Consider the following 14,607-nt stretch of genomic DNA (forward strand, 5'->3'; position numbering starts at 1 on the left):
CTCACTAGTCACCCTTGTTCCAGTACTGTCTATTTAGTTCTGCATTTTCTCTCTTATTTTGTTTTGTTTTTTTGGCTGCTCCTTTTCAACATTATGAATATAAATTCGGTTTTCAATATCAAAATTTGGCTTACCCTATGCCACCTTTGGAGTCTTACAGCTGAGGCTTGGTATCATCTCATTTGTGTTGTGTGGGAGTGTGTGTGATACAGATATATGTTCACTCTTGAAAGGAACTGGTTAGAATCTGTTTTTTGAATAGATCCATGCATAACTTCTGTTTTTTTTAAAAATAAAATTCTAGGCTTTGCTAGCTTCAGAACCAAAGAAGGGTAAAACCGGATTGCTAAAAAAGACAATGAAAGAGTTGATACCTTTGGCTTCACCTTCAGACATACCACAGAGCACTATCCCACAGGTAAGAGGTGATATTTACATTGTGTATCTATAGGCAAAGTTTCCAAAATCATTTTTGGGGTTTTTTTAGAATAGAATGTAGGTTAATCCAAGAGAAACTGGTATTTCTGCATGAGGTTCAACCTGAACCAGAGATAGTACTAACCTGTGACATTCATTCCCATAAGATGTGATGATGAATTCTCAGTAGTTGTTGACCATATATGCTTGAATGGAAGTTCCATGCTCAAAATCTGTTTTAAATTTTAGGAGCCGGAGAAAACCAAAGGGATTGACTGTTGCCCTCTTTCCTTGCTTATAGACTTTCTTGGAGCATCTTGGTGCTCATTGTATGGATGTAGGATTCTGGGTTCCATATTTTATTTTTATTATTACATTTATATACCGCCCTCCCCTAAGGCTCAGGGCGGTTTGGTCTGATGATTTGGATCTATAGTAGCTATTATCTTAACCATTTATTTACCGTATTTGCTGGCGTATAAGACGACTGGGCGCATAAGACGACCCCCCAACATTTCCACTCAAAATATAGAGTTCGTTACATTACATTACAGTACTATGGGCAGCTATGTCTATCCCAACTGAAGTGCACCCGGCGTATAGGACGACTCCACCACTTGGAGGCATGTTTTTCAGGGGGAAAAGTAGTCTTATACGCCAACAAATACTGTATTTAAAACTTTAGTTTCCTCCCATAAAGGACCCTCAAAACTGCTAAATCAGTACAGTATTTATGGCAGCTTCTTCAAGTGATATGGATATGGTATTTGTAAATAGCAGATAATCAATGTAATAATGAAGTCACCGTGAATATCACGCAGCTGTGAATCTGCCAGGCTGAGCTTGGCAAGCAGTATGAGGGCTGGCGCAGGGGCATGGTGGTGGTGTGACCAGAGATTTTCAGGTGATTCGTAGAGCTACCTTTAATCTTTTCCAGGTTGTTCTAATCCTGATGCAACTATACACAAGTGTATCTGCCCAAGAAACACTTTCCTTTGTTTGCGTTTTCAATTTTCAACTTTTATGTTTTCTCCGATGGAAAAAATTAAGATACATATGGTAAAATAAAACATGTTGCTGCCATTTGCAGCTCTCTCTTTTTTAGTATTGGGTGTATCTGAAATTTTGCTTTTGGAAAAGTAAGGCATGTTTTCATTTGAAATGGGGGGGGCGGTTCTGGTTACAAATTTTTTGTTCTCCTCCCACAGGTGTTTATATTTTAACTTTAAATTTAAATTACTGTGTCTAGTTGTGTTCTTCCATATTTAAGAAAATGAACTTCAACTTGAAAAGAAATTTTAGATAAAGACATTTTACACTGTTAAAGCAAATATAAAAATGAATTTTAATTATTAACTTTAATGATTAGCAGTATTATTGTTCCATGCACTTCATTGTCTATTTCTTGCATCTGATTAAATGCACTCTAGTCTATGAAAGCTTTTACCATAATAAAACTCCTTTATTGTTATATTGCTTATGAATAAAAATAAGAGCAGATGAGAAATGAAAAATATGGCAAAAATATATAGGAAGCGAATTATTTCAGCTGCTTAGTTTTTAAAAGGTACACTGCAAGGGGGAGGGGATACAATATAACTCTTTCGTTGAGCATATCCTGTACATGTGTTATTCTGAAAATGTAGAAGTTCTTTAGATTCAAAACCTCTGTGGATTAAATATTAATAAATTTGTACTGAAAAGAGAGTATAAGGTATCAGGTATAAAATAACATGTCAGGATAGTTCTGTATACACAGAATAGAACTGTGACGTGCACAAGGTAGATCAGTTTTGGGTGGACCACCTACCAATGTATTGATCCCTTAGAAAGAATGCTGGAGTCAGACCGAGCAAGGGACTTCATATGTTAAACCAAGTGTACTGTCTCATGATCAGTTATCACAGATGAGATAGACTTCAAATGGTAGGAGATCATGAATATATAGTACATACTTGCATTGTACTCATCAGTGAACTACAGAGATTCTGGATAAAGTAGATCACCCAAGAACTGTTGCAGAGCACTTGGTATAAGTCCTGATGAATATTGGGATGGAGGGTGCAGGGTGTTCATAGATAGTTGAGAAGTCTTTTCTGAAGTTGGTCCCTTTTTATTATTTTCTTGAGGTGTTTTTAATTTCTTTTCCAAGACTTTTCTTTTTTCCTGTCCAGAACTTCACAGGCACTCAATTTCCTACTTAGCGGCAGTGCTAAATAAAATTAATCTGTGATTAGGGCTTGGTTTTTTGGCACAATTCTAGTATTTATTTCCATCAGCCTTTATTTACTATTTTTCTTCTCAGGTTCATGCTTTAAATATCTTAAGAGCTTTGTTCAAGGATACCCGTTTAGGAGAAAGTATCATTCCTTACGTGGCAGAAGGAATGCAAGCAGCAATATTAGGCTTTACTTCTTCTGTCTGGGCTGTAAGTTGATGCTTAACTTGTAACCTATTAATGTGAAAAACCACATGTTAATGAAAGTACCCAGACCATTGATTATGTTTTTCTATAACAGTATAATGCCTGATTGAGTTTTTATGAATTCTTTTAAATAACTGATAAGGAATGTATGCTCAGTAGATAGCATATTAGAATGGGAGAAATGCTATAAAACAACCTACAGGAGCACTGATATTTGGCTCTTGGTGTTCTGTTGGATTGACTAACTTTTTATTTGGCTTTGATTTTTATTTGGTGTTCAGCAATGGAGGCTGAACACTTATCTGGGATAAAAAAAACAATGAAGCTGATATGGAAACCAGCTTTTAGCTATTGGATTTAAAAAGTTTAATAAAAAGAAAATAGGTAAAAACAGTACTTGGTATCAGGCCAATTAGAAGAAATTATTGTTAGCATTTTTTAAATTATAATCTTTGAAGCAGAAATAAAAATAGATGCTTAAAGTTGTTAACAGTTTCTCTTCCTAATTCTTGGTAACTGATACCTTAATTCTTGGCAACTATAAATTTGCCTTAGTTTACACAAAATCTTAACCTATATCTTTTTATGATTCTTGTGTCCATAAATTTAAGAACTTGCTTAATGCTTCATATACAAGAAACTTGTCTTCCTCTAAGCCACAGATTTCAGTTCTCCATAAATCCCATGTAGCATTACAGATTATCGTTATCTTTTGTACTAACCTGTCAGACTGAAAAAGTTATACTGTAATTAACTTACTTTTTATATAACCAGTTTTTCCTTAATTAGCCTTGTAGAAATCTGTCCCCTTTTAATATTTGGTTTAATTACTCCTTTAGTAACAGAGTAGTTTATAAAATGTCGATAAACAGCAAAAGCTAAAACACTACTTAATGTTTGACACTTTAGGTGAGAAATTCATCTACACTCCTCTTTAGTACGTTAATTACAAGAATATTTGGAGTTAAGAGAGGGAAGGATGAGAATTCGAAAAAAAACAGGTAAGCTGCCCCTTTTGATATAAGAAGTATGCATGTAATATACAATCATGGCAAGAACAATGCGAAACTTTTACTCGCTTGTAGGAATGAGTATGAAATGTAAATTTACCAAAGTATTTTTTGTTTCAAATCCAGTTCTAGGCAACAAGTATTAATTTTTTTAAGTCCTTGGCCATCTTTGGAATTCTGACTTAGGGTGATGAGTTCAACGGTAAAATGACTGCTGGAAGAAGTAGAACTAACCACAAAATGGCTGCTATGCGAAGCAGAGCCAACCACAAAATGTTAGTGTGATTTTACATAACTATGATAGTAGTTGTTCAACATTTTAAACCAGCCTTTCACAACCTTTTTACCATTGAGAAATATTCTTGAGGCTTCAAGTAACCTTCCTGCCATACCCCCACAAGAATCAGGTCACCAGACGTGATATTACCTAGATATTCCCACTGGATGTGACATCAGCAGGCCACTCCCACAGCACAGGAAGTGACAGCACAAAATATTTTCAGATGATTTGTGAACAGATCCATACCTACACCCTGGGCTGGCTACCAGTTTGCTCTTCTCCACCAAAGGGAACCTGCAGTGGGAGCCTGCAGAAACAGAACCAGGGCAGGCCTATGCTGCTCCATTGCCTCCGCAGCCCCTAATGCTAGAAACAGAGCTGGAGCAGGCCTATGCCACTCTGTGACAAACCTCAGCCAACAAGGATTTCTACATCTGGGGTCCCTCCCTTTCCTACCCTCTCCAGGCCCATCATTCTGGGTTAGGGGGATGAGTTGACAGCCATATATGGTCATATAACCTGGTATGTGTGTATATATAAAAATATAAATATATGAAAAATTAATTAACTCTCATCCAATTGGCAAAACCTTCCAGGACCATCATGAAAGTCTGTTTTAGGCAGAAGCTGTTTAACAGAATGCCTTTTAAAATTAACCTTTCATTTAAAAATTCTTTCTTGCAAACAGAAAATAAGTGTACATATTGAGCTAGCTAAGAAACCTAGGGGTCCCCCAAATCTGAAAAACGTGTTTCTTCCATCAATGGCACACTGATGTACTGATTTAAGTGTCCATAGATGAGGCTACAGTTGCCTGTTAGAACACAGCTACTGCTGACCCTGATGACATGACTTGGATTTTGTTGTTTCTAATCTTTAACCGCTCCTGTGGTTAAATAAAAGGGTAAGGCCACCTGGGGAGGAGTTAGGGCGGGCCCTGTCCAGGATAAAAACTCAGAGGGCCCAATCAGGAGCCGCGAAGCATCTCCTGATTGGGCCCTCCGAGTGTCCATCCAGGGCCAAGCAGCCAGTGGGGAGGCACGCGAAGGACCTTCCTATTGGCCCCTCACCAGGACAAACCAAAATTCCATTCACCCAGTCCAGTCTGGCTGCCAGTATGCTCCTTACCACCGCAGGGAGAGGAGGTCAGCAGGGCTGCCAAGGGGGATAAGAACACAGGCTTGGACAGGCTGTGCCAGCCCCTTTTGCCCCACGGCTGTCCTAACTGCCATGTCCAACTGCAAATTGCCTCAGAACCCTGACTGAGCTGGCCAGAGGCTGCAGAGTGCTCCCCTTCCCCCCCTTCAGGCCTGCTGCAAAGGAGCCTCTGACAGGCCCTGACTGAGGGGAGGGAGGCATTTCCAAGAGCAACGCAGGGGAGCCTGAGGGGCCTTCCTTTTGAGTGGGGGGGCTTTCCCCTTCTGCCGAACAGTTGGCTGACAGGGAGGCCACAGAAAAGCCCCTTTTCACTTAAAATACTGCTCTGGCCAGGGGTTAGACACAGCCAAGCCATGTGTCTTTCTTCTTTGCAACTCTCTGCAGGTTTGAGGCCACTGCACAGCGTTATTCTGCAGATTAAACTGTTTTTTTTTGTCCCCTGTTTCATCTGCACAACAACCCTGTGCAGTAGGCCTCAACATTCAACCCCATGCCCTTACAGACTCGACAATTCCTCCCCCTCCTCTTCCCACTGCCAGGCTCTAGCGCCCATTGTATTCTTGGAGACAACGGGCTTTGCCCCTAATAATATATACTTGCGCTGAAGTAATTTAACTTTCTGCTTACCCATGGACAGCCAAAGTAGATGGCGATAGAGAAAGTGTAAATATCTCCCCATGCCGCTGTCCTTCTCTTAGAATCATAGAAACATAGAGTTGGAAGGGGCCATACAGGCCACCTAGTCCAACCCCCTGCTCAACGCAGGGTCAGCCCAAAGCATCCTAAAGCATCCAAGAAAAATTTGCTTATTGCACATATTTCATTATTTAACCGTGTCCAGTTTTCAGTTCATGGGTTCTTGATGAATGAATAGTATGTGTGAGCCTTGTATTCGTATTTCTGTAATTTAAGAATTGTATTTTGTAGTTATTAATTTATTTTGAATTTGGAACAAGGATCTCTGCTTGGCAAAATTACCCAACTTTGTTTATCTATGTAAGTAACTGAGTCACTTTTGTATTAAACACCACTAGATGTCTCTCTTGATGCATGATTTTGTGCAGAATAATCTCTGCCCAGAGAGCAGCTACATGAAATTTTCATTTCCTTAAGGCATCCTTTGTTGCCAATATATATGCTTTTGTGTTTGGATTATGGTCAAATACCTTTTATGTAACTTTTTGGATTATTTTAAATAAGCCAACCTTTTCAGATTGGGAAGTCTTGATGGTAGGAACTTTTTCATAAACATGGATCTTGTTTTCACAGATGTTGTGTTGGTGTACCTTTCATGCCTCCTGTCTTAACTGGTAACCATGGATTTCTTTTAAAAATTGGACTATTTGGGCAGGTGTCATAAGTATGAATAGGAAGTCCAATCCCCTAACCTGTGTGGTGGTGGAAGAAGCCTCATTCAGACTTACGTGGCTTGTTTCATATTATTTTCAGGATAACTCCAGTTCATTTCTTATTTCTATATCCAAAGCTGAAGTCTATGAGGAGGGTGACAGAGAATAAACAACATCTTCACTAACTAATGTATAATCAATTTATATTTGATTTACTTGTTAGTTTCAGTCATGTATACCTGCACAGTCATGTATACTTGTCCCAAACAATTAGTTTTAGTCATATATACTTGTACCGTTTGTTGATAGATTTGTTTTTAAAAAAATAGAAAATATACCTAAGCTGAGATTATTTCAAATGCCTTGCATTGTTCTCTAATGAACAGTCCTTTCAAGGATGACGTGCTTTGGTCTGACAGATTTGTTCCCGATTCTAAACTGAGACCCTTGAACAAGCTGCTCTGTGATAAAGTAGCTAGCTTTAACCATTTAATCCCAGCTCAATAATTTATCCAAATAAGTTTGGGAAGCATTTTGTACTGGGCAGTGTTATGACCTTCACATAAAAACTCTCATGAATAGTCCAGTTCTTCATAGTTTGCGGAAGGGCAAGAAAGTGGGCTCTTTCCTGACTTCCTTTGGCAGGCCATTTCACAAGGCGGGGCAGGCACAATGGAGGAAGTACATGCACAGGCACTTCTGATCTTGTCTGTTCGCAGGTTGCAATGCTTTCCACTTAATTCCACAGGAAGTACTGAAAAAATAAATGTGTGTTTTATAACTTTCATATAAATATGCATTTATGGTGCAGTCATGTAAATCTGTCTGTACATCAATATATCTAATTCTCAACATGGCACCATCTGTGGATACTTACCAGAGAAAGGGATCCTGGTGAGAGAACAGTTCTTACAAACATGAAAAAAGCCTCAGGTTTTTAGAAAATATTGAAACCTTTAAAAAGAAAAAAATATTTCAGGAGTTTACACCCTCTTAAATTATAGAAAACATGCCTGCAGATAGAAACAAGTGCCTTTAGTGACTATTCCTAGGCAACCACAGTAGTAATGCCAGCATTCAAACCTTGTTTTCTGACAGTAAAAGTAAGTGGAGAGGGGGCAGGGTCCTTTCTAGGGCAAACATATGGTAGAGGTCTGGCAGCAACCACATAAGTTGAATTTCTCGCCCAGACCTGGCTGCTTACATTGTTCAACAGCACACCTCATAATAGCCAGTATGATAGAGGTTAGAGTTTCAGATTAGGATCTGCAATACCCAGGTTTGAATTCCTACTCATTCGATTCACTTTGGGCCAGTCACACTTATCCTAATATAGTTCACAGGGTTGTGAGGATAAAATTGAGAAGATAATAATTATGTAAGCTCTTTGGGTTCCTATTGTGAAGGAAGTTGAGATGTAAATGAAGTAAATAAATAACAAGTATTGCAAGATGGGAAGATAAAATTAGATTGATGGTAGGTGGGAAGGAGAGAAATAAGCAGGGAAACTTAAGGATATGGGAGGAATTGAGGAAATACTGTGGGGTGAGAATGTATAGGAAAGTGAAGTGCCCATGCCACTGAACCCAGCTCAGCTAGCACTGTGCAATTAGGCTGGAGTTTTCCTGGGCAGAGAGTACCAGGGGGAGAAAAGAAATAAAAAATTGAAGCACATAAAGGTTGACTGATGAGTGAGAAGAAAAGGACACAAAATAGGAGAGGCTATGGAGGCCTTTAGAAAAGGGAAAGAGGAAATTAGGGGAGGGAAAAATGTGATACCCTTGAAGGTCCTTGTGGGTTGTTCTCCACGCCCCATGACTCTTCAGATATGAGATAAATTCCAGGTAATGTTGGTTAACAGTTCATGCTTCCTTCTATGAGATAAACATTTCTAACAAAAAACAAATTCTAATTTCAAAAAGTAATGAATACATGAAATTCACTGCTGCAGGAAGTGGTGGTAGCTACAAATATGGACAGCTTCAAGAGGGAATTGGATAGACATATGGATCAGATATCCGTGAGTGGCTGTTAGGGGCAATGTGTAGATGGAACACTGGTAATATAGAGTCCAAGTCAGTAAGAATGCAAGAGATTATATCTACAATGTGCTGAGCAAAACAGTCATGTGGGCTATTTAGCTGTCTACTTTCTCAAGCCAAATCACAGTTGATCTCTTTTTGGCTTGAACAACTCTGTAGGCCTACTCTGCATGTTTCTTTGCTGCCACAGAGTAGGCTTTAAAATGAGCCCATGTCTTACTGAATTCATTCTAATTCTTCCTCCCCTTTCACTTTACCTGCCTCCCTTATCTTTTTATTGCCCACAGGCCTTCAGTAATTTTAAGAGAGGTTGCCTGGCAGTACTTGTGTCAGTTTCCAGTTACCGTATATTCTCGCATGTAAGCCGACCTGCATGTAAGCCGAGGCGCCCAATTTTATCACAAAAACTGGGCAAACTTATTGATTCGCATATAAGCCAAGGGTAGGAAATGCAGCAGTTACTGGTAAATTTACATTAATTGAGGCACCAGTAGGTTCAATGTTTTTGAATATTTATTTTAAAGAAAAACAGTAAACTAGCTCTGTCAGTGGAAAAGAGGGCCAGCAAACCAGACCAGAACAACAGTACCCAAAGTTGGCAACCTACTACAACAAGTACAACAGCTACCAAACTGGGAGAATGGACTACTCTAACTACAGCTACAATGGCCACCCCCCAGAACAAAACACTGAAATAAAGAACTGTAAAACTCAACATTGAAAGAAATAACTAAAAATCAAGAAACACAACCTCAAGAAGAAAAGGAAAACAATGCTGCCTCTCAGAAAAAAGAAGAAATAAACATTAGAAGAAACAGTAAATCCCAAAGCACCCCCAAAACCCACCCCACGCCACAGAAACCAGAAGAATAGTTTAGAACAGTGGTCCCCAACCTTTTTATCACCGGGGACCACTCAACGCCGGGGACCACTCACTGTCCTACAAGTAGCCAGAGCAAGCTTCAGCTTCCAAGAGGTTTGCAGAAGCCATGTAACGATTGGCTAGCTGGGAGCAGGCTGTTATTTTAATTACCGTATATACCCACGTATAAGCCGAGGAGGACTTTTTCAGTGTGAATACTGTGCTAAAAATTCGGCTTATACACGAGTATATACGGTATTTTCAAAAACAACACTTTTTTTGCCCCTATCAAGTCTAGTTGGTGCCTGAAAAAAATCTTTGAAAATGCAGTTTAAAAAGAGAAACTTGGATCCAGCAGAGAGATTTTGAAGAATGAAGAATTTCTGCAACTTTCTTCCAGTCAGTGCATCTAGAAATGCTGCTCTTTTGGGATCATTGTTCCCTAGGAGAGTCATACTCGGCTACCGTGCATGTGGGGGTTGGGTGGGGATAGGAGGAAGTCATGATCTGCCTGCCTAAGTCCTTTCCTAAGTCCCATGGAATCATCGTGTTGGATCTAGCTGATAAGTTTTGATTTCTTTTTATTTGTATTTTTTTTCTTATCCTCAAAGAGGGAAATTGCACTTTTATCTTTTAACATGGCTTCTTTTCGCACATTTAGTTGTCAGTTGTAAAAAATTAAATGTGATAAACATTAGCCTGAAGAAGTTTGCTTCATAATTAGTTGAAGATCTGTGGTTAGCTATGGCTCTTCGTTCAATGCATACTTAGTGGAAAATAGAGGTTAGTTCCTGCACAACATGTCAACTGCAATATTTTAGTGAAGCTTGTAGGATGGAATTTGTATAATGCAAGTAATTATGTGTGCTTTTGGATAGTCAATACCTATTAAAGAATTAGGATGGAGAAAGTTGCCAGAACTATTGAACATCTGTACCAACAGGATTTACTAACACTGTCCTGAAATGTGCTTATTGCCTGTTTAGTTCTTTTGGAAGATGAGAGTAATGATTGTTCATTTATTGGCATGTTTAATTTATACATCACTGAATTTCTCTAAGGCCTTAGTACTGACCAGGAATAGTGTTTTGGCATGGATCTGAATTGTATTCCTCTTGGCATTAAAGATTTTCTAGAGCTCAGCCACCTATTTCGAAGCAATATGCCTTTAACTGCAGCCACAGCCAATTCTTTATTCCCAACTTTATATTTGGTTGGTCTCCCATGTTTTTCTCATGCTTTTTAAAAAGCTGGATATTAATAGTAATCTAATTTGCATTCAAAAGTTTATGAAATTAAAATTATAATAGAAGGTATGTGAATGTTCTTTCTGTGCTGTGGGTGGTACTAATTTGAAACAAAAGTCTGATGTCTGTGAATTTAGTGTATCCCTAGCATTATTAGATTATTCAGTAGTCCTCTCTGCTAAGGAGTGACATAGATTACAGGTAGAGTAGATTCTACTGCTGTAATGGAAAGAACACAAATTATTGCAAAAGCTGAAATATATATTCAACATTTATTTATGAAACTATAAAAGTTATTGTGCATCTGGAAGGTGTTTCTGACAGAGTTGTTTCTCAGTGGAACAGGTTTCCTCAGGAGGTGGTGGATTCTCCTTCTTTGGACGTTTTTAAGCAGAGGCACCCCCTTCAAGGATCGCTGCCTTGTTGTGGCAAGGGGGCTTGCGTAGCTCAGTGAAGCTATGAGCTATGCCATGCAGGGCCACCCAAGACGGACAGGTCATAGCTGAGAGCTCTGACAAAAGGTGATCCACTGGAGAAGGCAATGGCAAACCACTCCAGTATCTTTGCCATGAAAACTCTATGGACAGTTCCAATAGGCATAACGATATGACGCCGGAAGATGAGCCCCTCAGGTCGGAAGGTGTCCAATATGCTACTGGGGATGAGCAGACGGCTAGTACGAGTAGCGCCAGAATGAATGAAGCGGCTGGGCCAAAGCCGAAAGGACGCTCAGTTGTGGAAGTAACTGGTGGCGAAAAGACAGTCCGATGCTGTAAAGATTTTTATTCCATAGGAACCTGGAACGTCAGATCCATGAATCAAGGCAAGCTGGACGTGGTTAAACAAGAAATGAGAAGACTGAACATCGACATTTTAGGAATCAGTGAACTAAAATGGACAGGAATGGGTGAATTTAATTCGGATGACCATCAGGTATACTACTGTGGACAAGAATCTCGCAGAAGAAATGGAGTAGCCTTCATAATCAATAAGAGAGTAGGAAAAGCAGTCTTGGGATACAATCCCCAAAATGACAGAATGATCTCAGTTCGAATCCAAGGCAAACCGTTCAACATCACAGTGATCCAGGTCTATGCCCCAACCACTGCTGCTGAAGAGGATGAAGTTGATCAGTTCTATGAAGCCCTACAACACCTTATAGAAGCAACGCCAAAAAATGATGTGCTTATCATCATGGGGGATTGGAATGCTAAAGTAGGAAGCCAAAAGATAACTGGGATAACAGGCAAGTTTGGCCTTGGAGTACAAAATGAAGCAGGGCACAGGCTGGTAGAATTTTGTCAAGAGAATACAATGGTCATAGCAAACACTCTTTTCCAACAACCCAAGAGACGACTCTACACATGGACATCACCAGACGGTCAACACAGAAATCAGATTGACTATGTTCTCTGCAGCCGAAGATGGAAAAGTTCTATACAGGCAATAAAAACAAGACCAGGAGCTGATTGTGGTTCAGATCATGAGCTTCTTGTTGCAAAATTTAGGCTTAAATTGAAGAAAGTAGGGAAAAGCACTAGGCCACTCAGGTACGAACTAAATCATATCCCCGACGAATATACAGTAGAGGTGACAAATAGATTTAAGGAATTAGATCTGATAGACAGAGTGCCTGAAGAACTATGGACGGAGGTTCGCGACATTGTACAAGAGGTAGCAACTAAAACCATCCCAAAGAAAAAGAAATGCAAGAAATCAAAATGGCTGTCTGAGGAAGCTTTACAAATAGCTAAGGAGAGAAGGGAAGTGAAAGGCAAGGGAGAAAGAGAAAGATACACCCAATTGAATGCAGAATTCCAGAGAAAAGCTAGAAGAGATAAGAATGCCTTCTTAAATGAACAGTGCAAACAAATAGAAGAAAACAATAGAATGGGGAGGACCAGAGATCTTTTCAAGAAAATTGGAGATATGAAGAGAACGTTTCATGCAAAGATGGGTATGATAAGGGACCAAAATGGTAGGGACCTCACAGAAGCAGAAGAGATTAAGAAAAGGTGGCAAAATTATACAGAAGAACTATACAAGAGCGAGCTTAACATCCCTGATGACCACAGTGGGGTAGTTACTGACCTGGAGCCAGACATCCTGGAATGTGAAGTCAAATGGGCCTTAGGAAGTCTGAGCAACAATAAAGCTAGTGGTGGTGACAGCATTCCAGTTGAACTATTCAAAATCTTAAAGGACGATGCAGTAAAAGTGCTACACTCAATATGCCAGCAAATTTGGAAAACTCAGCAATGGCCACAGGATTGGAAAAGGTCAGTTTACATTCCAATCCCAAAGAAGGGCAATGCCAAAGAATGTTCAAACTACCGCACCATTGCACTCATTTCTCATGCTAGCAAAGTTATGCTCAAAATCCTACAAGCTAGGCTCCAGCAATATGTGGACCGAGAACTTCCAGAAGTACAGGCAGGATTTCGAAGAGGTAGAGGAACTAGAGATCAAATTGCCAACATACGCTGGATCATGGAAAAAGCTAGGGAGTTCCAGAAGAACATCTACTTCTGCTTCATTGACTATGCTAAAGCCTTTGATTGTGTGGAGCACAACAAATTGTGGCAAGTTCTTAAAGAGATGGGAATACCAGAGCATCTTATTTGTCTCTTGAGAAATTTATATGCAGGTCAAGAAGCAACAGTGAGAACTGAACATGGAATCACGGATTGGTTCAAAATTGAGAAAGGAGTTCGGCAAGGCTGTATACTGTCGCCTTGCCTATTTAACTTGTATGCGGAGCACATCATGAGAAAGGCGGGATTAGAGGAGTCACAAATTGGGATCAAGATTGCAGGGAGAAATATCAACAACCTCAGATATGCAGATGATACCACTCTAATGGCAGAAAGTGAAGAGGAACTAAAGAGCCTGTTGATGCGGGTGAAGGAGGAGAGTGCAAAAGTTGGCTTGAAACTCAACATCAAGAAAACAAAGATCATGGCAGCCGGCCCTCTCAATTCCTGGCAAATAGATGGGGAAGAAATGGAGATAGTGACAGATTTTATTTTCCTCGGCTCCAAAATCACTGCAGATGGGGACTGCAGCAAAGAAATTAAAAGACGCTTGCTCCTAGGGAGGAAAGCTATGGCAAATCTAGACAGCATCCTAAAAAGCAGAGACATCACCCTACCAACAAAAGTGCGTTTAGTCAAAGCTATGGTATTCCCAGTTGCAATGTATGGCTGCGAAAGTTGGACCATAAGGAAGGCCGAGCGTCAAAGAATTGAGGCTTTTGAACTCTGGTGCTGGAGAAGACTCTTGCGAGTCCCTTGGACTGCAAGGCGAACAAACCGGTCAGTCCTAGAGGAGATCAGCCCTGACTGCTCTTTAGAAGGCCAGATCCTGAAGATGAAACTCAAATACTTTGGCCACCTCATGAGAAGGAAGGACTCCCTGGAGAAGAGCCTAATGCTGGGAGTGATCGAGGGCAAAAGAAGAAGGGGACGACAGAGAATGAGGTGGATGGATGGAGTCACTGAAGCAGTAGGTGCAAACTTAAAAGGACTCCAGGGAATGGTAGAGGACAGGAAGGCCTGGAGGATCATTGTCCATGGGGTCGCGATGGGTCGGACACGACTTCGCACATAACAACAACAACAACAACAATGGGTAGAAGGGTAGTTGTGAGTTCCTGCTTTATACAGCAGGTTAGACTAGATGACCCTGGTAAAAGGTAAAGGTAAAGGTATCCCCTATGCAAGCACCGGGTCATGTCTGACCCTTGGGGTGATGCCCTCTAGCGTTTTCATGGCAGACTCAATACGGGGTGGTTTGCCAGTGCCTTCCCCAGTCATCA

The 14,607-nt window shown here is 40.2% G+C and overlaps 1 protein-coding gene across 4 annotated transcripts in view; it reads left to right on the forward strand.

Annotated features, from left to right (window-relative positions):
- Positions 1–14,607, forward strand: part of THADA (THADA armadillo repeat containing) — a 175,073-nt gene that overhangs the window by 54,646 nt on the left and 105,820 nt on the right. For 3 of the 4 annotated variants that reach the window (XM_077337687.1, XM_077337668.1, XM_077337678.1), the window contains exons 24-26: positions 305–418; positions 2,723–2,845; positions 3,752–3,843. In XM_077337687.1, the coding sequence (XP_077193802.1) occupies positions 305–418; positions 2,723–2,845; positions 3,752–3,843 (329 nt within the window). The remainder of the gene's footprint in view (positions 1–304; positions 419–2,722; positions 2,846–3,751; positions 3,844–14,607) is intronic. The other variant, XR_013231036.1, reaches the window with a different exon arrangement.

The sequence above is a fragment of the Paroedura picta genome, chromosome 1, assembly GCF_049243985.1.
Source record: "Paroedura picta isolate Pp20150507F chromosome 1, Ppicta_v3.0, whole genome shotgun sequence".
Classification (NCBI taxonomy): domain Eukaryota; kingdom Metazoa; phylum Chordata; class Lepidosauria; order Squamata; family Gekkonidae; genus Paroedura; species Paroedura picta.